General features: G+C 35.4%; 3 protein-coding genes across 5 annotated transcripts in view; 2 read left to right on the top strand and 1 right to left on the bottom strand.

Annotated features, from left to right (window-relative positions):
* Positions 1-12,113, top strand: part of LOC108364362 (AH receptor-interacting protein) — a 36,220-nt gene extending 24,107 nt beyond the window's left edge. Inside the window, exon 4 of the mRNA XM_017618025.1 lies at positions 12,056-12,113. The gene's annotated coding sequence lies outside the window, so the exon portion shown is untranslated. The remainder of the gene's footprint in view (positions 1-12,055) is intronic.
* On the top strand, positions 5,516-13,977 carry LOC108364361 (pyridoxal phosphate phosphatase). 2 transcript variants are annotated; one of them, XM_017618023.1, is made up of 5 exons: positions 5,516-5,639; positions 12,056-12,161; positions 12,238-12,398; positions 12,462-12,596; positions 13,268-13,970. In XM_017618023.1, exons 1-5 carry the CDS (start codon positions 5,631-5,633, stop codon positions 13,805-13,807), a joined length of 951 nt encoding a protein of 316 aa, XP_017473512.1. In that variant the 5' UTR covers positions 5,516-5,630; the 3' UTR covers positions 13,808-13,970. The 2 variants fall into 2 exon arrangements, with proteins under 2 accessions (XP_017473512.1, XP_017473511.1); XM_017618022.1 differs by lacking the exon at positions 5,516-5,639 and adding an exon at positions 11,375-11,488 and having other exon boundaries at positions 13,268-13,977.
* Positions 13,978-14,008: 31 nt separating this feature from the next.
* LOC108364359 (4-nitrophenylphosphatase) lies at positions 14,009-25,011 on the bottom strand. Of its 2 annotated transcripts, none has more exons than XM_017618018.1 (6): positions 24,814-25,011; positions 18,679-18,814; positions 18,325-18,488; positions 18,105-18,239; positions 17,819-18,026; positions 14,009-14,404 (listed from the first exon to the last, which is right to left on the bottom strand). In XM_017618018.1, the coding sequence occupies exons 1-6, from the start codon at positions 24,835-24,837 to the stop codon at positions 14,097-14,099; spliced, it is 975 nt and encodes a 324-aa protein (XP_017473507.1). In that variant the 5' UTR covers positions 24,838-25,011; the 3' UTR covers positions 14,009-14,096. The 2 variants fall into 2 exon arrangements, with proteins under 2 accessions (XP_017473507.1, XP_017473506.1); XM_017618017.1 differs by lacking the exon at positions 24,814-25,011 and adding an exon at positions 24,643-24,794.
* Positions 25,012-26,151: the final 1,140 nt, after the last annotated feature.

The raw sequence follows: 26,151 nt of genomic DNA, 5'->3' as shown, positions 1-26,151 counted from the left end.
GGCATCTCTGCATGCTCAGCTAAAGCACTTCAAAGTCAGTTTGTGTCTTTTTCAGATGTCTTTTCAACCAATTCAAAATTACTTAGTATTAAATGCTGATATAGTTAATTGCCCAAAATTAAATGATTTTTGAACTAATATTGGATTATGTATTTGCAAAGGTATTCAAAGTGTAAGCATTTGGTTTATCTCAAGGAGGCCGCTAGATGATTATACATCAATTTGAAGTTACTTGCTGCATAAGCAGAAATAAATTACTTTTTCTGAGGTAATTGGTCGAGCTACATATGCCGTACAGTGTTTACTTACTTACATACATAGTATGTATGAATGTATTACAGCTAATTCTTTTACTTCCCACTGAACCGCAAAAAGTGTGTAATTAATATGTACTTTGAATCAGTGAAGTGAGCAATATCCATTTCCAATGAATGCATTTACTAACTTACTGCATGCACATACACACTTGGGGAGTTAATCAAATGCAAAAACAGAAAATAAAGTAAATACAAGTGCATACATACAATAGTGGAATTCGCGCTTCTGTGCATTCGTTGTAACGTGTGTAAGTGTAACTGGATAAGCGTGTTATTGTTGTTGGAAGTGTATTTATTGTGCCACTAGCAACAACAAATCACACGCTCATTCAGTTACTCTTACCCTGCAAAAATCGCGACTACTCCATGCATGCATGCAAAGAGGACTCCCTAAGGGTCAAGGAGTAGTGCAAAATTACCTAATTCATATAAAAAAATATGAAATGGTGACCAATTACATTTCGATGTCCTAGGGGCAACCATACCCATACGGGAAAAGTAGTATGCATTCCATGCGTGATAAATAATCTAATGTATTTCTTATGAGTTTAGATCCAATTAAAGTTTATTATGTCGATCAGCATTCTAATGTAATTCCAAAATTTCATATTAAATCACATTCATTTCTCGATACTAAATAGGTATGCAAAATTAATACCCCACTTTTCTTAGGACATAGCCCTGGGGAAAAAAATGCATTTTCGAATGTGAAAAGGGTTGTTTTATTTATTATTTTTTCGATTACTATAAATTACATTTTTGAACTGGGTATACTCCAGCTCTGCATTACATCAGAGTAGCACAAAACTACTCCAACATATTAACAATGATTGTTGATATATTTTTTAGTTTGTACACGCTACTGTTCTTCACTTCACAGGTGCTTTTTCCTAATTATAAGAAACCAAAAACAAAAATAAAAATAAACAAGTAAAGAAGCATAAGTTCGGGCGAAACCGAACTTAATTTATATATATTTCAGATGTTTTCGATAATATGCAGAGTTAAACTTAATGATATAATTGACACCGAGTTAGGTACAAATCGATAAAGTGGTTACCGAGATACACCTTTGTAGACACAAAGTGGGCGGTACCACCCCAATTCCTAAAAGTCTATAGCAGTTTTATTTATTGTTAGGAGATTATTGTAACTATTAACTTTAACTAAATTAGAGTCTTCAGTTATTGAAATATCGGAGTTTTCGTATCTCTGAAATTCACTGTTATACAGGTTGTACTTTAGTCCGATTTGAATGATTTTCAAGGAATTTCTTTTCCGTACCAAGGTTATTAAGTGCACCGAGTTTGGTAGAAATTGATAAATCGGTTACCAAGATATACATTTGTGGCCATAAGTGGGCGGCTGCCACGTCCATTATCCAAAAATTTGTAATATTCCAATTTTCTGCTAAGTTGTTATTGCAATCATCGATTTTAATTGAATTAACTACAGATTTATCGCAGTTCTCGAGTTTCTGCAAATTACCGTTATATGGCAGGTAGGCGTGGTTGTTGCCCGATTTCAAATATTTTCAACAGGTTCCTTAGCTAGACCCTAACCAAGGCTCATACCGAGCTTGGTAAGGATTGGCGAAGCGGCTACTGAGATAAAGCATTTCATCATAAGTGGGCGGGGTCACGCCCATTTTCCAAAAATGTCATAATAATATTATTTTTTACCACAATTCTACTTCACGTACTAATTTTCAACAAGTTGCATCTAATATTTACAAACTTAAATATCGTAGTTTTCGCTTTTTTTCGAAAATACCGTTATATGGGAAGTGGGCGTAGTTACAGTCCTATTTCGGCTATTTTCAATACCAACCTACCTTGGGTAAAGGGAAACCTGCATACCAAATTTCGTTGAGATATCTCAAGTTTTGCTCGAGTTATCGTGTACACGAAGAGGCGGACGGAGGAACAGACAGACAGACATGGCTTAATCGATTTATCTGTTCATTCTGGGCATTTATGTATACATTTGTCCATATTTATCTCGTTTCGTTTTGGCTGTTACAAACACCGTTATGCGATTAAAGTTAATATACCCTGTGCACAAGTGCGCTCGGGTATAAAAATTACATGTTGCCTCTGACGGCATTCGAACCCGAACCTCCTGGGAGCTAACAAATAACACCAAGCATCTCTCCCCGTTTGGCTACAGCCGACATGCAAATGTGCTTTCAAATGCTCAACTTCAATCAGATTTCGTTAAAACACGAGCAGTGATCGGGAAACAATAAGCTGGTGCAGAGACAGAGAGCACTTTTGTAAGTACTCCAATATACCTACGGTGACCATCCGTTCTGTTTTTTGCAGGACCGTACTGTTTTTCAAAGGTCGGTCCTGCGTAGTTTTTCAAACCTAAAAACCTGAAAATGTACTGATTTTTTCCAAGTGTCCTGCATTTGTTCCGCATTTTATTCGTTATTTTAAAATTATTGGACAATGGATGGATTTTTTCAAAAAAGTTTTTTTTTTGGTACTTTTCGTAGCTTTCTTTTTCTCATGAAAAAATCTCCAGATCAACGTAAGCGACTTACAGCTCGAAGGGTATTGATGTACCTCTTACCAAAATATATAACTTGTGGCGACTTCAATGAAAATTATTAGTGCTACAGGCGACCATTTGCATTTTGTCGTCAAAGTCGAAAAAAGTGAGATTTTCAATCAAGTACGCAGTTTCATTTGATTATTCTTTTTCATTATTTTAAAAACTCGATAAAGAAGATATATCATTACAGTAAATTTTGAGCCAAAGATAATGAAAATCGGATTAGAAATGTAGATGCTATGGAGCGCAATCTGCACAAATTATATATTCATGACGTAAATTTTTGACAAATAACTGCGAAAAGTACCAAAAAACAAAAAAGTAAGGGTATTGTTTTCGTTTTGAATGACTCAAAATTTGCCTATAAAATAATCTATAAAAGATTTTCACTTTTCGTATAAGCTAATGTAATTTAATGTTTTACTATACTTTTGTAAATATTCATGTAAAAAAATAATATCGCTGAAGAAAACGTGATTAATTTTTAAAGTTTAAAATGTATTAAGAATTTAGAATCATTAATCCTCTTTTGATACTTTTATACTACGTAAATATATGTAGACATATTTTTGAAAAATTGTCCTTCATTTTGAATCCATATTTATGGTCACCGTAAATATACCACATATTGACTACATTGTCCAACGATTTTTGCAGGGTACGCAAGATACAACGGATACACAGAAGCGCGAATTCCACTCATATATATGTGCATGTAAATACATATGAATGTGCACATTGAAATTTTTGTTTGTGATGAGGCGGTCACATCTACATTTTCTTATTAGTTGGCGCTGTAACTGCCTAAGCGATTTTGGCCGGCCCATCTACATACATATTTACTAAAATCGTTTGGGCCGAGCTTCGGCTTCGAATTATGGCGAAACTTCCTGAGGTTTTTACAAAAATAATTGTAAGGTTAAAACAAGTAATTTTTAAGCAAAAAATACTACCGACTTCAATGATCATATAAAGAATTAGGAATACCGTTAATTTTTTCATGATCCAACGATCGGAACTAAACCAAAGTAGTATGGGACCACCCCTGAGATTCCACCTTACCGTTAAATTCACGTGATCTAAAGTTATACGGAAACATATGTACATATATAAAAAAATCTGAAGTCGGTAAATATGTTCCAATCTATTGGCTTATTAAGGGCCTTCAGTCCTTCACATAATATGATGGATAGCAGCTTTAAAGCAATGCCAAGGAAACTATCACGCGGTAATTGGCGCAAACTGGAGGTCACCCATCTTTTGAGTTGAGCAGAGTACCCTATAATACCAATCTACAGGCAGGTATTCAACAAACCAACTTACACTTAAAACTTTGGCCGGAATATCATCCGTTCTCAGGTCGTTGTTATTTTTAAGCTGATCTCACCTCGGCTTGGTCGAGTTGAGAACGTAAGCCAACCGTTTCGTCTTCAACACACAAACTTTTTTAAGGCATAAAGTACACTTAAAGAAACCTGTAAATATGCTTAGACAGGACCTACTGCCAATACGTTATGCTCAGACACGATCGATGGCACCGGATTTTAAGAGCGCTAAATTCAAACAAATCAGAGGCGGTACGAAGAGAGCTTTTAGTACGCCCCTATTTCTATATTAGCTCTGTTCCCCAAGAGCCCACGCGATATCAAAACAGTCTAGAAAGCGTTCCTCACACAAAATGGGTAATAGAAAGCGAATACGTTGTACGTTTGGATCGTAAATGTCTTCTTCTTCGTGCCCAAAACAACCCGGGCATTTTGTTGGAGCACACATGAATAAAGTTTCAAGGTAAAAATCAACTTTTTGGAAAATTAAGTTATAGTTGATGTATTTTCATTCGNGCCCAAAACAACCCGGGCATTTTGTTGGAGCACACATGAATAAAGTTTCAGGGTAAAAATCAACTTTTTGGAAAATTAAGTTATAGTTGATGTATTTTCATTCCGTCCTCAAATATACCTTGGTAAAATGAAATGGAATAATACTTTTTACTGTCTAATTACCGCACCCAGCCCGGGAAGCATGTGGAACAGAGCTATTATGTATGTCTGCATCGACAAGGGAACTTAAAGTCTGATTATGGAACTTAACTTAACGTAACATAGAATATAGAAAATCAAATTGAAACATACTTCGACGTGGTATTAAGTTACGTTAAGTTTCGCCTGACCAAATATAAGCAACATCCATTTAAGAAAATCTTTAAGTGGGAGACTCTATGTTACGTTAAGTTGCCATAATCAGGCCTTTATTGTTGACTGCAAAAAACTAAATGCAGTAATATCAATCAATAAGCGCGATAAGCCAAGCGTTGTTAGATGTTTACGTGTGGGCCTGTATGTGTGTATATATACGTATGTATATACGCATGTTGTATGTACATACATATGTACATATCGTCACCTGAAATGCAAAAAGTCATAGCTAGTAAAAAATTCAAAATTCACTTTTCGATCTATACGATGTATTTCAGCGAATTGCAACTCCTCACATCATTTTATGAAAAAAATTAAAATATTAGTCACGACTTTTTCCATTTCATTTAGGATGTTGTTACGTCTTTTTACATTTCAGGTGACGATATATTGTGTGAACAATCGTTTGCTTGATACTTTGCTAGCTGTTAATTAGATGGGTTCAGTTCAGTTGACAAAATAGTGGCGAACAGAACAAAAGTAGGTACGACTGTGTCGGAGTAGAGGAAAAGAATTCATAAAATTTCTATAAAACAACGCTGCATCCTGAAAACGTAGCATGGCAAGCGTAAGTTATAGGTACATTAGTTAGGCAAAACAACGTTTGAAAACTTTAGTCGGCGGCAGTTTATAACTTTTTTTTCGCGGTTACAAAAACAAACAAAAAAATAAAATTAACACAACAGCACAATAAAATAATCAAATAAACAAAATTTTAGTATCTAAAAATAAATACATAAATAAACTAAGATAAAAGAAAAAATTATAATAAATGGAAATAAACTAAATTAAATTAAATAAATTAAGTAAGCAAGGAAGCATTGAAATAAAAACAATATTTTTTTTTATTGAAATCTAGCAAGTCTATTCTGATGATATTGTCCAGTTAGTATATTTATACATATGTGTAGGCAAATAATATGTATTTTCGTTCGCTGATATACATATAAGTAAAAGAAATAAGTCATTACAAAGGTAATAAAAATGTATTGATAAATTTACAAGTTGTGTGTGATTACGTTGTGAACGCGAAAAGGCGGGACCATCGAGGGAACACCTTTAGTTAAAAGCATTGCTATTTTGAAGACGTATTCATAGTTCTAGTTCTGAACGTTTTTCTAATACTTATCCTTTCTCACGAAGAGAAAGTTTTGAAGGTAACTGAAGGTTAATTCAATAGTTCTGAACATTTCGTGCTATCAAAATGATAACTTAAGGCGTTGTCAACGTTAATGAAATTTAATTTGTAGTTGGTAATTTGAAGATTGATTGTTTACAAATATTTTTTCTATGGTTAGGTTTTGTTTTCTGGCCGTTTATTGTAATATTTTGATTGTTTTTTTGAGCTCTAGGCCTAGGGTAAATAAAACGATTGGATGTCTTATCTTCCTTTTTTGTTTATTACTGTCGATATTTCGCTTTTAATCTAAAGGCATCTTCAGGAAATCTTCCAGGCAAAGCCAAGATTTCCTGAAGATGCCTTTAGATTAAAGGCGAAATATAAACAGTAATAAACAAAAAAGGAAGATAAGACATCCAATCGTTTTATTTACCCTAGGCCTAGAGCTCAAAAAAACAATCAAAATATTTTTTCTATGTTAATTTTGTCTTTTGAATCATCTAAACCAGGCTTTCCCAAAGTGTGTGCCGCGGCACCCTGGGATGCCACTAGTAGTGCGGGCAAATTCTTCAAACTTCCCATACCCAACACAATTTGGATTTTTATTAAGATTGCCTTCAACGGCTCGACAAACCCCATACACAACACAAATGGTTTGCGGCAAAGGAATATGTTTTTCACTTGGTTTGTCAAGCCGCTTGTGTGGTGTATTTCGCTCTTGAGCGTAGTTCCCCAGCACGTTTTGTCAACGAAAAATTGAATCGGAAGATTTTCAGAAAAATAGACGAAAACGTACCCTTTTCATAACCACCCTCGACACTTTTTAGACCTAATCCGCGTTTCATCCACTTTTCTTCCCGTTTTCGGATTTTTTGCTGGCTGGGCTGTTCTCGTAACAACCGCAGCAGCTTCGCGCACGTGTGTGTATATGTTACTTCTTATTCTTTGGAACTTCACAATCACACTGCGAAAGATCGAATCAACATGATTTTACAGGCAGTCGAGAACGAACTTATAAAAAGTTGAAAACTTGTGAACTTTTAACCGACTTCCATAAAAGGAGGAGGTTATCAGTTCGTCGGAATATTTTTTTAAATTTTTTTAATTTTTTATTTTTGCTGGGATGACAAATTAAGCTTTTGAAAACTTTCTAACACTTCAGTGAAGACAACACGTTGAAGGGGGCCAAGAGAGTTCTGGATGCGAGCGTATGCAGAAAACACTGCTGTTGGCAAGATTGCATTAAAAATACTAGTGACTTTTACTTTCACATTTCTTTGTGAGAGTGCATTTTCAACAAATGCGTACATAAAGAACAAATACACCAGCAAGCTTTCAGCGTCAAAGGATTTCAGGGTAAAATTTGTCAAAGCTCCCAATAAACTTAAAGGAAATATTTAAATCATCGAAACAATTTCAGTCCTCAAATTAAAGCTAAAGGAGCATAAAGTTTGCATTATGTTTTCTTGTTTTCGTAGAACAACAAAGGTGCCGCGGTGAAAAAAGTTTGGGAACCTCTGATCTATATCTACATATACATATAGTATAAAGGAAAGTCGAGATTCTTTGTACGCGGTAATCTCGAAAACTACTAAACGGATTTTGACGAGAGATAATACACGAGGGCATTTTTTGTTAATGACATTAGATTTGCACAGTTCATTCAATTTAAAAAAAGAGGTGTCCGATTTGCAAAAAGTTTTATTTTTCGAAGAGGGTTGCAACCTGTGCGAAAAGTTATTAATTTGCAAACACATGCATGTGTAAAAACCAGAGGACGAAAATATCCCTCAACACTTTGAAAGTGTCCCAAAATAACCGTCCCTATTTAAGAGAAAAAATAACCCACAAAACAGAACAAGTAGTTTATTTTTTGTAGATGTGTGCTCCTCTCAGTGGGAAAGGGTTATTGCATGTCTTTTTCCGTTGCTGTTGGATACGGACACTTATCGCTGGAAGCGGAAAAATAAGTGTTAGAGCGCGGTTACCCACGAACGTGTGCGTAGAAACATATCAAATTTGCTGTTGATAGAGATAGAGAGAGAAATAAGCAACGTCAACGTCATGGTCATGCGGTGGCTGGATTGCGTGCTTTTAAATTCTTATTGATTTAAAATACGCTATCAATAAAGAAATATATTTGATTTGTGATTTGTGGTTGTAGTTTGTTGACTAAATAAAAAATAAAATTTATTTGTATGAGTATCGATCGAAATGGTTTTGAAAGGCTTTATTTCTTAATTACACATACATATATTGGAGGGTTGCCACCGGTTTCAAAAAGCAAATTCGACTTAAAGAAAGACAGTGCATATCCTGCTATGGATATCAGACGAAAGACGTTGTGGGTAGAAAATATTTTTTCAAAATTAGAATTTAAATAAAGTATGCTTGAGTTAAATGAAATATTAAAATATTTCGAGAAACAAAGGTGGTAAGTTATCCTTAGCTTAAATATTTAGATTATTAAAGAGGGTTGCCACGTGGTAAAACGTAAACTCAAATTATTTAATAAGTTAAAGCAATTATTAAAAATGAGGGTATCAAGTGAAATTAGTTAAAAAGAATTATTTCTGAACTGTATTTAGGAGCGTTGTCACGTATTTAACTTAACTTAATTCATCACACAGCCACATGAAATATTTACATAGGTATGACAATATCAGACGCTGAAGATTTATTTATTTCTTAACCATATTTAGGAGAGTTGTTAACTGTTTTAGAAGTCTTAGCTAACTTATGAACAAATCCGAATACGAAGATAATGAGAAAACGAGCATGAACTCGAAGAAGAATACTAATACAAATTTCTGCAATACAAAAGGAAATAAAAATGAATCGAAATAATGATACACGTCATGGCATATATCTATTTATAAGCTGATTATACATATGATTGAAGTTCATGTGGATCTGCTTCTTTATTGCTAATTATTAATATTTGCAATTCATATTGATTTATTAAATTTAATTCAATACAATCAAAACGAATATTTCAGGTACCGTTTTTAACTTGAATGTGACCTTAATAATAACACGTATTCTACGTTTAAGTTTAGCGGCTGTGACTCCGACACAGCCTGCAGGTCAAGACGAAGGCGCTGGACTGATCCTTTTTGAATATATTTGCTAGGAGAGCGAATTCTCACAAATTAAGTTACTGGAGAGTAATTTTCATTGCTATAATGGCTTCTTTCTTATCATTTAAGAAAATGGCGTTTAACGGCAGTAAATAAATTTTTTTACTGGTTCTTATACTTAAAATCAGATTTCCAGGTAAACAAAAAGATCAGAATAATAGCTAGTATATAGATATTTAAGTACATATTATACATAGTACCCAAAAAAAAGAATGGTGTGTGCTTTTAAGCAGACCCTCTGAACCCGAATCTGAGGTCCGTTTGACTTTTACGCCCTTAGAATAAATTGCGAAAAACCGATAAAATGGCAAAAAGTTCGGATAGTTTATAGTTTTAATAAAATCTTTGGAGTAAATGACGTGAAAAATAGCACGGTTAGGATTGCCAAATGTCTAGGTCTAGGAGCCGCCGGTCTGGGGGAAAAATCTGCGCGCTGCGGGTTTGCCATTAATTTCTTCGAGATGCGGTTAGAAACTTTGAGATCCTCCGATTTACTGGAAACAATAAGATGAAGGGGTTAGAATCAAAAGGATCTAAGTAGGTCTGACATTGTTTTAAGATGATTAAAGTTAAAGTTGATTACTTATTGTAAATTCTGGGTAAATTCATTTGAAATGTTTAAGGTTGGACCTATCCAAGAAACAGAATGAGGGTAATACTGATATTGTCCCAATTTGGCAAGCCTACTCACAGTGCTGACAAAGTGACATACTACTACAAACCAGAGATATTTCCTGTTTCATGAGCAAAGAAACCTACCAAAATTTTAGGCGTCCTACCAACGAGAAAAAAAGCCTACCAATTTTGGTAGGAAAAGCCCGAAACGGCAACCCTGTTTCTGAGGTTGTCTGCTTATAAAATAAATGTGGTCGTATGGAAAAAAAAAAAACTTATATCATTAAGGAACAGAATAAACAGCAAGGGACCTAAAATGTCGCCCTGAGGAAAGCAAGCTGTAGCTGTGAACGGTACAGACGAAACAAAGGCGATTTACTCGGTTTTTCTAAACCGGTTTCCACCGTTGATAACGATTGACTCCGTAAACCAAGAAACTTCGGAACAAAAATCCGAGCAAAATCGTTACGGTAACCCTATACTTGCATTAAACTCATACCTAGTAATAATAATAATAATGATAGATTGGCGCTTCANGCTTTTCATATAACGGTAAATTTCAAAAATGCTTGAAATTTCAATATTTCCGCCCGAACTTAGACTTTCTTACTTGTTTTCTCAGTTGTCAACAGTCGTTGCTTGAGCTGATTTGCTCTTTTGCCTGACTGCCAGGCCACTTCCTCAATTTAGTGAATACCACTAATATGTTAGTGTTTGGCTGAGCTTCTCCTCCGATTTATAGGGTGCGCCTTGATGCTGTCACACAAATTAGGGAGGACTTATCGCTTTCCGCAGACATTTTTCTAAGCTCTTAGAGCACGTACAAAAAAAAATCAGACTATACTAATTCTTTAACCACAAACTGCTTTTATNTCAATTGTATGAATTGATCAAACTTTGATTGCATTTTCCCACAAAAATTAAATTTTGAAAGGAGCTATTCCAGACCTTAACTGTTCAAAAATTCTCAAAGCTATGTATAAAGATTTTCCCGATTTAATTCAGCAGAATTTAAATATCTGTTTGGAATCATTTTCAAATGTACATACATATTTACATATGCAGTTTTTTGAAACTTGGTATATTGCTCTGAAATCCCACAATTATTTACCGAAGGAAATCGGAAAAATCTTTTTTTCTCAGTTGTCAACAGTCGTTGCTTGAGCTGATTTGCTCTTTTGCCTGACTGCCAGGCCACTTCCTCACTTTAGTGAATACCACTAATATGTTAGTGTTTGGCTGAGCTTCTCCTCCGATTTATAGGGTGCGCCTTGATGCAGTCACACAAATTAGGGAGGACTTATCGCTTTCCGCAGACATTTTTCTAAGCTCTTAGAGCACGTACAAAAAAAAAATCCGACTATACTAATTCTTTAACCACAAACTGCTTTTAACACGTTAACATCAATATTAATATTTCGGCGCTTATACCTTTGCTAAGTGGTTTGCCGTGCTTATCCTCCAATTTATGGAGTATGTCTTGATGAGGGATTCCAGTTTTACGTCGGCGAATGGCAAATGGATGTTTTGAGATACACGGAGGTATGCCATTTCTTGCAAGTTTTTGTTAATTTTTGTCATCCTTTTTTTTATATTGTTCTAATTGAGAGATAATCGCTTATTACTCTCCTGCAAGTTGCTCCGGGATATTTTTAACGGGAGATCTATTCGAGAAGACGAAATATTGAGTCCATCGAGTCCATCCGACTCGTTATTCCGCAATACTTTCGTCTGTTAATGCTGTCTGTCTATGCTTTAGGAATACGAAAAAATTACGATATTATCGGCGATAATTTTCACGGAAATGTAGGGCATTAGTGACGTCTGCAATAGAAAAGCTTGCAGGGCATATGAGGCCTTGAGCGCCCGAGTGAGGTAATAGATCGAGGCGCGTATATCATCCCGTACATAGGTGCAATGAATTTTTTAATAAAAGGCCGCATTTGTTTTTTATAGATCCTTCTTTCTCCCATTACTATTTTATTTTTTATTTATTTTTTGCAGATACATAGGCTCCTCTAGCCCTCATGGCCTCATATGCACATAATTGAAATGCTCTTATTCATATATATGTGTAGGTTGCAATAAATAATTTTTATTTAACTTTAGAATTCTGAGGCTTCTCGAATAAGACCTAAACACATCTTAAACTTGAACACAGACGAGAAACTCGAATTTTTGGCGTCTTTCGACCGCGTTTTCTCCGACATTGATGGTATGTATGGTTGTTTAAAGCTATAAATTCTATATTATAATCCCTTAACACCCATCTGCACCGGTTTTCTCTATAGGCGTGGCTTGGAACTTAACCAGCAGTATACCGCGTGCTGTGGAAGGATATCAAGCGCTTATAGAGGCTGGTAAAACTCTTAACTTCATAAGCAACAATAGCGTACGGTCACCCAGTGAATATGAGCGAAAATTCAAAGATATAGGCTTGGAAGTTGATTTGGTTAGCATTGCGTATGTTGCGTATTTATCACTTACTTGATAGAACTTTTTGTTTCATGTATAGGACGCGCTGGTGCACCCAGCTAAAAGTATTCTTCAATATCTTAAACATATAAATTTCAAAGGTCTCATTTATGTAATTGCCACGGAGCGGGTGAAGGATATGTTACGAGAGGCTGGCTATGATATTATTGATGGCGTACGTATATGCATATGACCCTTTTTTTTATAACACTGTAGAGACGCTTAAATAACACAAAAAATAAAAAAATAAAACGCCGAGGCACTTAAACTTAGTTTTGGGTCATAAATTACGGATTTGTATACTGGTTTTCTTTATCATTGTCATTTATCAACGCGAATAAAAAATTCTAACTTTAATAGGGAAAGTATTAAAAAATAACAAATTGTTTGCAATTTTTTTCATTTGAATTAAAACCTGTGCTTTTGCAAAAAATCAAGCTACTAACGGCGCAAATCGATGTATAAATAAAAGTTTTCAAAATTGTACCGCATTTGTATTTGATCATTTACAACTTTTTTATTTATCCATCGATTTTCTTCGTTAGTAGATTGATTTTTTTGTGGAAGCACGGGCTTTAGTACAAATGAAAGCGGAAAAAAAGCTCTCTTATATTTTAAATTTTTTCCCTCTTAAAGCATCAATTTTTTTCGTTCACGATGTAAATTAAAATGAAAATATCTTTGGAAAATGACCTGATCTAGAAAACCGGTATAAAGCTTCAAAATCTAACACCCAAATTTAAGTTTACTTGTTTCAGCGTTTTTTTGTGTCGCTTCCAAACTTGAGACTTTCCCTGCCAACAAATTAGAAAACTAATAATTTTCCACTTTATTAATTTTCTTCAGCCAACGAAGATTATTAAAGAATCCTTCTCCGATTTGGCTCGCCATGTTTTCGGTGATGAACCGGTGCGCGCTGTCATCATTGATGTGGACTTTAACTTGTCTTCACCGAAACTCATCCGTGCACACGTCTTCTTGCGTCATCCCGATTGTATATTAATAGAGGGTGCCACTGATAAGCTCTTACCGGTGGGAGACGACTTGGATATTATTGGACCTGGACCATTTGCCCAAGTTCTTGCAGAATCGAGTAAAAAACACTTAATTACGCTGGGTAAACCAGGCAAGGAATTGGCTGAGATGCTTGTGAAAAATTTTGAAATTGAGGAAACGAAACGCGTGCTGATGATTGGCGATATGTTGGAGCAAGATATTGGTTTCGGTAGGCAATGTGGTTTTCAGACACTGGTCGTGCTGAGCGGTGGTTGTAAGCTGCAGGATTTGGAAAGTGAAACTATTCGCGACAACATACCCGATTATTATGCGGATAGTATTGCGGATTTTATTGAATTCATGAATGATTTGAATAAGTCCAATGTGTGATGATTTTTTAATGAGTACAAAAACAAATAATTAAGTTTTTACGTTAAGTATTTTATTAAATATGTTCTTTATTTCACCATTAACTTACAAATACTAAATGGTATTATGGATCATTTTTGATGAAAATATGGCAATAAAACACATTTTAGGGCCGACTTCTCAACATTTTCATGACGTAACATTTAAAAAGTTTTTTTTTTGAAAAGCAGTAAGTGATATAAAGGATTTATTAAGGCATTAGGAAACCGATCCATAAAAAATAACAAATGATCAATGTAATTAAAATTTGTTATGGAAGAAAACCATTCAAGTCAGCCAAACCATCGACCACATAATCCGGCATTTCAATATCTAGCAGCGTTGACTCCAAGTCTTCCCGTTTTGTGCTGCCACTGAGTACCAGCAAAGTTTGAAATCCACACATTTTACCGAATCTCACGTCTGTCACAAGACTGTCACCGATAAAGAGGCCACGGCGAGGATTTTGTAGGTGCTCTTTTCGCATCAAAGCATCGCGCAGAGCCATACCGGGTTTGCCCAAGATCAATGGCTGGCGTTTTGACGTATTTTCAACTACAGATATGTAAGGGCCTGGTCCTGAAAAAAGAAATGGTAAAAGGCTCGAATAAGTTTTTTACATAGCTTTTTATTGTTCAAACGGTAAATTAGATGGGTATATAAAATATAAAATAAAAGTTATACAAACTTTTTAAATGAACAAGTCGAATATATGTTTGTACGTTAAAAAATTTCACACGGCTCAACATTCAAATTAAAAATAATTGCCAAATTCGGACTACCTATTTCTATTTATAAATAAATAAAAATTATCCTCCTTGTAATCGGTCATCGATTTCATTGAAACGATCATCAACCTATTTTTCTAAAGATTTATGAATGTGTACTGATTGCTATACCCTTAGTAAAAATAAGGGACCCTAATCATTACACTGTAGGGACGCTAAAATTACATAAAAAAACGCCGAGACACGTAAACTTAATTTTGCATCGTAGATTACGGATTTGTATACCGTTTTTCTAGATCAGGTAACTTTTCCAAGATATTGCATTGCGAATAGAAAGAAGTAAAATTACTATGGAACATGTTCCCCATACGCCATCTACGGTTAGATACGAGTGGGTACTGCTATGTATGATATGGCGTATGAGTAACATTATTTCCTGCTTCTACTTCATACTAAAAATTATTACGTATTTTCATTTGACCATTCAAAAGTGGTATATTTATTCACCGATTTTCATCTTTAGTAGCTTAACTTTTTGGCAAACAGAATCGGCTTTAGCACAAATAAAAAAAAATTACAAAACCGATGCTAGTTTTTTAATTATTTCCTTGTAAAAGCTTGAAGTTCTTTTCATAAGAATTAAAATGATGAATGAAAAAAAAATAAAAAAAACATGAAAGTAGCATTATATCCCCGCCCTTATGCCAGAAGCATGAATGTGCAAATTTATCAGTTTTGAGTTATTGGGTTGACTTGATTAACCTTTGGATGTTCTATGTTATACCAAAACCCAGAATACCATGCGTATATGGAACAACATATTTTACAATTTCAATTGCATAAATGTAGAGTTAAGTCTCGTAAAAAAAAACTTTCAAACATAATTTCCCAAAATCTTCATTTTTGCACATTCATGTTTCTGGCATACGGGCGACAACATGGTACAATAATTACAGGTATTAGTTGCGTTTTTTTACTCATTTCCAGTAAAATCCAGTAAAAGTTTTTACGAATTTTCATGTTTTGGCGTTTACGTACGCAAAAACTTGCAAAGTAGGGGAAATTGAGAGAGCGAAAAATGGCAGCTGAAGTTGCAAGTTTTTACTGGATTTTACTGGATACATTTTTACTTGTAAGAATTTGCCAGTACGAAATACAGCTGATCGCATGTTGCTGGATGAAATTTAAACTAATAAGGAAACTGTTTGTGGCATTTTATTGTGGAAATTCACAAAATAAACCTATTTAAATACAAAATATATTGTTTTATTAGGAATTTGCTGCGAATAAACAACCAATTTATCAGCTGTTCATGAAACTTGCAAATTATTACTGGAAAAGCGTTCGCGTACTTTATTGCAAATTTTTTCTATGAGAGTGAATTCTTAGAAATTAAGTTACTGGAGAGTTGCTGGCAAGTTACTGGATAATTTGTAAAAAAACACAACTATTGTCTTCCCAGAGAGCGCATATTCAGATCTGTCTTATTTGAAAAAACATCTTTGTTGCCCACCCCAAAAAGTTTACTGCTAGGGAAATATCATATGTACACGTATGTTTTTAAACAAACCTTCTCGCAGAGGACTTATTAAATTTGCAAAAGCCGAAAAAAACATTTGCTTAGTAAATAAATTCAAAATTGGTATGGCTCACTTCATTTCAAATGTTTTTTCTTTTGATATTATTTTTAATATTTTTTATTGAGCTTTGTACCACGATTGTTTATTAGGAAAAATTAAAAAAGCAACAAAGTCTAAAGGTCTGATTATGCATATTTCGCATAACTTCGCACAACCGTTTGTACCAGCGCAATAGAAATGTAACGTAAGAAAATGTGAAGCAAAATCTAAACTCAATAGATCGCTAAGTTTTTAAAAGTTCTGCTAATTTCTTGGTAATGGAATACATACAAAATACATACTAAGTACATACGAAATTACAGTTTGAAGTTTATGCGAAGTTGTGCGAAGTATGCATAATCAGACCATAAGCGGTAGAAGTTATAGCAGCTATTTCGGAAATCACAACATCTCCTCATCAGACCTTTTTCTTCTAGACTTCAGCAGAGATCAAACCTGCGTAATCGATGTGTAAAGTCAGAAGCGTTAACCACTGAACTATGTACACCCCGTAAACTCTTGTTGCTAATTTCCTTATTCTACTAAGTACTGTCAAGTGCAACTGATTTGTCGCTATTTCTTTAGTTTTGAAAAATTATAAAAATTAGATTGAGCGAAAACAAAAAGTAAACCCAAATAAAAGTAAAAGAATCAACATTGAACTGTGTCAAAATGAAAATAAGGGAGCAGGAATTTCGATGTGAAGCAAAACTCTCTAGGAAGACAATACCTGTAATCATTGTACCATGGGGCGACAACATATGCATATAAGTTGATAGCCGTTTTCGTTGTTCGGACTAAACTCCAAAACCACTGAATAGAGTTCCGTCAAATTGTCGGGTTGTAAGGTATACCTTACATTATTATATGCCACTAGAAAACTCGCTAGGTGGCACTGGAGTAGAGTTATTAAAAAAAGTCGTATTTATTAATCGATTTCGTTAAAATTTTAAAAGTGAGCTATGTAGGTGTTTGCAAAATCCGTATTTTTTATACAATCTGGTTGAAATTCATAATACGTATTCATTTTATGATAAGCAATGGTTTTGCAGAAAATGGACCCATTGGATGGCGCTGCAGCCGAAATGTAGGAGCCCATGTATTTAGTCTGCTTCGGCCCTATGCTTAAGTTATACGAATTTAGTTTTCAGATGGATAAATGAAGGATGGGGTTAAGAATGCATAGAAAGAGCGCAATGTAAGGGTAAACTTTTCATCCTGTGGGACAGCGAGGATTCTTGGCCCTCCTTTAACGGAAAACGCACATCTGTACTCTTGAGTTTCCTTATAAGAACTTTTATTGGCTTTCGCATCGAACCAATGTTGTAGTTGCAATATCATAGAGAAAGATTACGCATGCTTTGCAGAGATCTCACAGGGGGAAATAAGACCATCGGTAAAACTCTTGACATATAAAGGGATAAGTACTCCATATGGTATCACAGCGTTAGTATTCTTGGCCTATGTGTAAGGAGAATACTGCGCTTTAGTGCTTTCAACATAAACTAAAAATGTTTACTTTACATACTGTTTTTAATTTTAAACGCTCTTTCGCATTGGCCAACACAAAGGTTCTTATTTGGCGCCGCGAAGCAGGCGGGCATTAGCTAGTAATCTAATAAATATGTAAATACATATATACATACCTATAACATCCTTTCCATCGACTGTTATGAGTGTATCTGCAGCACCGCCAATGAATAGACATTCAGGGTTATTTTTTAAATGCCAATGTGCTCGCATCATTTTCGGTGCTGTCAAATTGAAGTCGACATCAATAATCACGGCTTTTACGGGATCATTGCTGTGTATAGCTGCACGCAAATCGTCCACAGAGTGAACGAAAGTGACGCACTGAAAACAAGGTTTATGAGCAAATATTTATTTACGAAGTATGCAAATATTTTGTGCTCCTCTATCGACGACACTCACCTCCTCCACCACCTCGAAGCCGGCCTCACGCAGTAGTGACTTAAATGCATTTGATGCAAGGCAAAAAATAAGACCATCAAACTGGATTGATTTCAAATGATCGCATATTGTCTGCGCTGGATGCACAATATCACACTGTTTGTATTTGGGGAGAAATAAGATTGTATAAATAAATAGGTGCACTTTTTTAATTAATGCCGGCGCGAACGGTTGCAATTACCTTTTCCACCTCGATTCCGCAATTTGCGAATTTTCTTAGCTGCACTTCAATGGGTATGATGCTATTGTTTGTGACATAGATGACTTGCTTGCCCTGTCTTTTGAGATAAACGATTGCTTCCGGTGCACCGGGCAGCTCTTCACGCAGTGACTCCCAAATGACGCCTAATAGTATTGGGTGCAAATTTTTAGTGTGTACATAGGTATGAATTTTTAATTTGGGGTTTGGAGACAAATTTTATTATAGAANAAATTTTTAGTGTGTACATAGGTATGAATTTTTAATTTGGGGTTTGGAGAAAAATTTTATTATAATTTGGTGACAAAGTATGCAGTGTTAGAATGAAAAGCTTACCATCACAATCGCAAAATATTACATCGAATGAATCGAAAAAGTCTCGTTTCTCCTTGGGTGTGAGTTCGGTGAGGTATTTGAATGGCTTTGAAAGTTGTGAATCATTCATTCGTGATGCTAATTCGGGAGTAGATTTCTAAAAAGACATGTTAAAAATATTTAAATGAACTTATTTTTGTGATTTAAGCAAATTATTTTTAAAATAACAATGTTAAGTGTACGCCAGCTATTTCGCTTGTTGTTCTTTGACTTTGTAATAAAGTCGTCTTGAGACTGCTGTGTCTGTGTGGTCACATGTGCTTCTGTAATTTTTTTCGTTTCCAGTCTGTGAATTTCTGGACGTTTCTTCTTCGGCGAAAAATATTATATGTACATATGTATATACGAACCCAGATATGGCCGCGCAGTTACTCGCGACCTCCGACCGTAATNTATTTTTAAAATAACAATGTTAAGTGTACGCCAGCTATTTCGCTTGTTGTCCTTTGACTTTGTAATAAAGTCTTCTTAGAGACTGCTGTGTCTGTGTGGTCACATGTGCGTCTGTGATTTTTTTCATTGCCAGTCTGTGAATTTCTGGACGTTTCTTCTTCGGCGAAAAATATTATATGTATATACATATGTATATACGAACCCAGATATGGCCGCGCAGTTACTCGCGACCTCCGACCGTAAAGAGAATTAGGCCTCTGATTGCGACCAGGAATGTCCGAACACTTAATTAAGAAGGTGTCTCTGCCCGACTGACCTACACGGAAAGACCGACATTTTTCGTTTGTGTACAAACACAGTCAGATGGATTCGCTTTCATAAATAAATCGCTGTACAGTTTTGTATTTATCGTTGGAAAGAGACTGCATCGCCAAGTAGTGACGTTCACCCCGTGGGAGAGTCTTCTTCAACGTCTCGCTCTCTTGCCGCTGACGCCTAGGGTGGATCCGCAAGAATGAATGAATGGTGGATACGCACGAGCACTGGCACCTCCCAATGTTAAAGCTGCGTCTAGTCGGATGAGCAAGGGAGAGATCTTAAGTTCTACCGTAGGAAAATTAGCCTCCATGACGANACAGTCAGATGGATTCGCTTTCATAAATAAATCGCTGTACAGTTTTGTATCTATCATTGGAAAGAGACTGCATCGCCAAGTAGTGACGTTCACCCTGTGGGAGAGTCTTCTTCAACGTCTCGCTCTCTTGCCGCTGACGCCTAGGGTGGATACGCACGAGCACACGTAACGTTCGATAAGGTGCTTGGCTGATCGATTTCACTGGATTCTAAAATTTACCACTTTACATGGCTATCTCCAGATCGAAAAACAAGAAATCAACTAGAGTTTTAGACGTAAAGAGCTGAAGAAGGACGGGATATGCTAATAAGTGGTTGCGAAGAGTTTAAAATCTTGGTCAACATGAAAAACGCACGAAAACTTTATTATAAGGTTAGGCGAAATACGGAAGGATTCAAGACTGGTATATATTTCTGTAAGAACCAACACAGCGAATTGTGAGCGATGTTTACACTTAAATTGTGAAATTATGGTCTATATATGTGGCAACTACTGTGGATTAGAACATAACTTACAAGGTCATATTGGGTGAAAGGCTAAAGCTTATCGCCAATGAACTGAGAATGATTTATCTGAGTAGGCCCTCTTCACTAAGAAAAAAAACTACGAATACATCTTTTTTGGCCCTAATACTAATGTAATTCGATCGTTACCAATTTGTATTGAAAGGAATTTCAAACTTACAATTGAGTTGNAAATTATGGTCTATATATGTGGCAACTACTGTGGATTAGAACATAACTTATAAGGTCATATTGGGTGAAAGGCTAAAGCTTATCGCCAATGAACTGAGAATGATTTATCTGAGTAGGCCCTCTTCACTAAGTAAAAAAACTACGAATACATCTTTTTTAGCCCTAATACTAATGTAATTCGATCGTTACCAATTTGTATTGAAAGGAATTTCAAACTTACAATTGAGTTCCACCAAGCTTTAACTGCAGTTTATTGGAAAATAATACTACAACTCGAAAGGGGTAATTCCACAAAGTAAACAAAAGGAAAAAATTAAAAATTACGAAATAAACCTTGCCGACCACCCCATGTTGAAATTCTTGGCAGTTACCAGAGCTCGTAACTGCAGATAAGCCTCTGATGGAAATAGGGTATTCAAGTTATTTACTGCGAGATAAATTGGCCTGAATGATACCAGTAAATTATTCTTAATCCTTTCCGGCCAAATCCGTCCCTGATGAATATAAAAAATTTTCCTCTTAATTAAAAGGTTCATAGAGCCTTATAATACCAAAAGTAAAGAAAATATATTCAAAAGTTGTTTTGGGTAGCTATTAGGGCTACCTCAAATTTGTGCAACATATTGTTCAAAAGTCCGCAAAGGTTTCTTTAGTTAAGATTGGCATTAAAATATTTTAAATTTTCTCCATCAGAAAAGAATTACNATTTTCCTCTTAATTAAAAGGTTCATAGAGCCTTATAATACCAAAAGTAATGAAAATATATTCAAAAGTTGTTTTGGGTAGCTATTATGGCTACCTCAAATTTGTGCAACATATTATACAAAAGTCCGTAAAAGTTTTTTTAGTTAAGATTTGCATTTAAAAATTTCAAATTTTCTCCATCAGAAAAGAATTATATAAAGAAATTTTGAAAATTTTCAGATGCAATTACAATATAAAATACAAATGACACGTTTTAATAAACCTTCCCGGTTTTTCTGCCTTCAGTAGATCAAGAAATCAAAAATCTACCCTTTACTGCAACAACCACGCACAAGATCTTCAAAACCCACGGCGAAAACCACCCTAATTGCCTGTTCAACTGCAACCTTTGCGGACGTTTGTGCAATATATTGTACAAGACACTTAGAAGCTTTCAGTGTAAATGTACAATGTATTGTTCATTTTTTTGACCACTTGGGAAAAATATTTTAAATCATGATACAGTGCTATCTGGGTCGAGTGAACTAATTAATGCACGACCAGTTCATAGAAAACAGATTGTTCACTATATCCAGATTGAGTTTTTTGTTCTTTAAAATCAATTTTGTTGCGCAGTGCGTCTTTTAAAGTTAAATTTTTAAGAACTCTGAAGTGTCGTCTTTTCCCACAGCTAATGCCAACACATGTTTCCTGTTGTTGTTGTATCGTTGTCGTTAAGCTCTATAGCGGTAGACCCAGGAAGCGCGACCAGACACATTAGCAGGGTGGGGTTCAGTGGGAATGCGAAAAGAGCGTCATGGAGCGTCTCTCCGAATGACGGGAATTCATTTGGCACATCTGCATTTATTCTGTTCAGGTATAAGATCAACCTGCTGCAGTAGCCCGATCGAAGTTGGGCTATGTAATCCGAGTCTCCCCAGGGCAGACGAAGCTCTGTTCCGTCCACGTCAGGTGGTTGCGTGCCCAGAACGGCATTCACAGGTCGAGAGTCTATATAACTCGGGACTGGCTCTCTCAATTGCTTTGGAGACTTTCGCCTTCCCGATGGCTATCCTTTCCTCGTCGCTGCTGAAAAAAAGAGGCGCACTTGGTGTAGGCAGTTTCTGCAGCCTTCTGATCACTCTTCGTTTGGCTTTGTCCGCCGGAGGATGCAGTATGAACCGTCGGCTAAAATAGCTCGCGCATCGCTCGGGTCGGACGAAGCGTGCTTGCCAAAAGATATTTCAACTCTGTCATCATGCTTCGTCGGATTGGAGAATGACCTCACGGTTGACCAAAGCTTGCTCACACCAGAGGCGAAGTTACAAGTCTTCAGACAGTCTTCCCACTTCACTAGTGCCGAATCTCCGAGTTGGGAACCCCTTATACGGGTATTTACGGGATCGGCCTGGCGAAGGGATTATCCTTTTTGTTATTAAGTTCTTCGTTACAGTTTTGAATTTGGAATGAATTGGTTTTAAATTTTGTTCACTCTACAAAGACTCAAAATTGTTCACTCTATAGAGTACTTAATAGAAAAATTTTCATGTTCACTCATTCGAGGTGTTCGTAGCATCGGGTGTTCACTCCAGCCAGATACCACTGTAGTTTAATTTTAGGATTTTTATATGATGAAACGCTTTTTATATTTCCATACTATGTGCTTTAATTTGCGAATTTACTTTCTTTCGACTTTCACGTATTTTTTGTACAGTAAATTACCACAACTTGTGTGTCACTGGAATTTTATAAAATTAAATGAAATTAAATTCTAAAAATATTTTTGAAACATTTTCGATTTTGAAATTTACAAAAACTATTCGGGACATTCCAAAACTTCATATGGTTTAATTTGTTTTCAAAAATATTAATACGATTTTTAGTAGCACGCTACCAATTATACAAAAAAATTAAATGTACAATATAATGTACAAATGCAGGGAAAGGGTTAATCAACCAATGTCCATAACGGGTTCGTGAGTTATGTTTTAGCTTAATATTCAAGCCCAAGCAAACTGATACATTTTGTGTGAATATGAACCATTGAATCTGTTCAAACAAATGAATCTTCCACTACAATCGCGCCTTCTATTCTGCCAGCCTAATCCTAATATCATTTGTTGGCTTTGTGAGTGTACCAGTGAACGATTCTACCTAGGGTTGCCAGATTCTGAAATGGGAAAAGGAGTACATTTCTATTTTCGATAGAAAAAAAGCAGTAAAAAACATAAAAAGGGAGTACAATTTTTTTTTTATTTTTTGTGCAATTTATTGTTACAAATTACCTTCAAGCAAGCTTCAAAGCAACAATAAATGTTAAAAATAGATAACTAAATTCTACAAAAGAATTCCAGACTCTTCCTGAATGTGTGGCCACTTTTTTAATTTAAGCCTTATAATTTATTTAATATTTTTCTGATTTTTATACCCGAGCGCCCTGCACCCACTTTGCTACGACCATGCTTACATCTTTTTACTATCACACTTAACTTTGCTTACTAATTAGTGTTTGCCACAATATGAATGGCAAAGTACAGGGCGTAAAATAATAGCTTTCGCACAGGTTTTTTGAAAAATAAATGGGTCCTTTATTGATTTTGCGAAACAAGCAATTTTTTGTAACCTTGTAAATATTTTACTTTAATTTTATTAAATAGTTTTAAAATTTTCATCCTTATTTGCATCTGCCAGCTTTGGAAGATAAGTACACGTTTTTTCAGGTGTATTTTTTCTTTGACTTTGTATTTATAAAAAAAAACAAAAAAAAACTGTATAGGGTTGGTCGAATGAATGGCCTCCTAGTTACCAGTTCCGAGTCTTTTCGTTTGCTGAGTATGAGGCCTTATGTTGAACAAAAGACGGAGTATAAAGGAGCCAAATGGGGAAAATAAGCCTATGGTTACAGAAGATATGTAATAAAGTAACCGACGAAGACTTTCGTTCAGCTTGCGCTTTTCTCTCAAAGTGTTTACCGTTGGTAAACTCAAAAGAAGGCTAAAATTTAAAAACGAATCAATAAAATTCAAGTAAAATTTGTAGATAATTAACAATAAACTAGTTTTTTTCGCAAAATCTATAAAGACCACTTTTATTAAAAAAAAAACCTGCGCAACAGTTATTTATTTACACCATGTACATGATAAAATATTAGTAGCTGGAAAAAGGAGTACAAAGGATGTAAAAAACTGGCAAAGGAGTACATTTCCAGATATTTTTTCTTGGGTGTACAAGTGAGTACATTGCAATACATTGGTACATTTACTCCCGAAAGCAGTACGTCTGGCAACCCTAATTCTACCTTATGAAAATTAATGCTCGCATTTTGGTAAAATAAATAATACCACTATCACGTACAAATTATGTTATAAATTTTCTCAGTATTCGATTATTTATTCGTCTAATAAAATTTAATGACAGTATGGCTTTTTATCTGAAGTAGGGAGCAAACCGACAAAATTTATCACTTTTTGAAAAATCTTCCATTATAAACCTGTATGTACGTCATGGTGCAATAATTACAGGCATTGTCTTCCTCACTGCACCTTCATTTCTTTCAAAGTCATTTATTTTTAAAGTACTCCCGAATAAACACAAAGGATACTCTTGTAGTAAAATCTTTTTAAACATCGTTCGAAACATTACACTGTCTCACACGAAATATGGGCAAATTGTGTAGCGTATAGCGCTTACCTCGTTATTCATTTTATGCTCCATTGCCACTCGCCGATTTCCGTACTCTAAGATCGCGACCTATGTATTGAAATGCAAAGGAATTGTGCTGCGGCACCACTGACTTGTGGGTTAAATAGCGTTAAGTTATTCAATCGGCTTAACTCAGCCGCGACCTGATGGTAACTGATCCATCCTACAGTGAAAACTGATAAATAACAATAATGCACTGGACTGCTATACAACGCGATGAATATGATTACTGGAATACCATATACATATGTATGTACATATGTACTATGTACATACATACATACTTAAGTAAAAATGTGCAAACAAACGTACAGACATACATATGTACATGTAAACTTGGGTGTCAGTACATATCATGTCACCATTGGCGACAACATTCCCGTGTTACGTTGCTTTTAAGACATTTACCACATCAAAACGTATCTGTAAGATGCATACAATTCAATTTACGTATGGAGCGCGCCAATTGTTCCTATCAGAGCTTGTTAACCGAAGTGGCGAAGTGTGCTCTTTGGCGCAGAACTGTACGCGCAGGGAAATTGCATGCTAGCAAATTACTAAGAGGGTTCCTAAATAAATCAGGGAATAATAAAGATTTTGTATATAGGAAATTCTAATAAGGCTCGCCATCCTTCAGACGTGACTTAACTTGTAATTCCCATTTTGTTATCTCAAAATTACGGATTATAAAATCACCTTTAGAACAACAACGTAAGTATGTACTTCCAAGTTAATCTTAAAATATATTTTTCTTCCTCTTGATTGGCGTTGTAGCACGTCAATCGTTTCTTTTTTCTGCCCATTGGCGCCAATTGAAAATGCCATCTTCTGGGGTATTCGTCAACCGCAAAGGCTCGTAAATTTTCCGCAGCACACTCCAGGAGCCGCCTTATCAGATGCTTTCATTGTCCATGCTTCTGCGCCATACACTAGAACAAGCATGATGAGAGACTTATATAGAATGTGACTTTTACTTCTCAATTTTCTACTCAGTCCAAAGTAGCACTTGTTGGTCGGAGTGATTTTTGTTGGATTTTGAAACTGACATTAATATGGGTGTTAATTCTGTTCCTAATAAACTTATTCTACCTTATGACAGTCATCAGTGAGGTAAGTGCTGAGACGCGTATGCTCTGATTATTTGTTTGACAAAAGAAGATACTTCGTTTTTTCCTTGTTTACTACCAGGCCCATCTACATATATCTAAATTCGAGAAGGCAGAACAGACGTATTCCTTGTTTTTACAGATGACGTCGATGTCACATGTCGCAATCATATACTCTTGTAAATATTGTACTGACCGGATCAATTCTGCAGCTCTTATT

This window comes from Rhagoletis zephyria, unplaced genomic scaffold, assembly GCF_001687245.7.
Source record: "Rhagoletis zephyria isolate East Lansing unplaced genomic scaffold, Rhagoletis_zephyria_1.1 Rzeph_scaffold_01542, whole genome shotgun sequence".
In the NCBI taxonomy this organism is placed as follows: Eukaryota; Metazoa; Arthropoda; class Insecta; order Diptera; family Tephritidae; genus Rhagoletis; species Rhagoletis zephyria.
The sequence above is the reverse complement of the archived record's forward strand: the minus strand, read 5'-3'. Positions and strand labels throughout refer to the sequence as shown.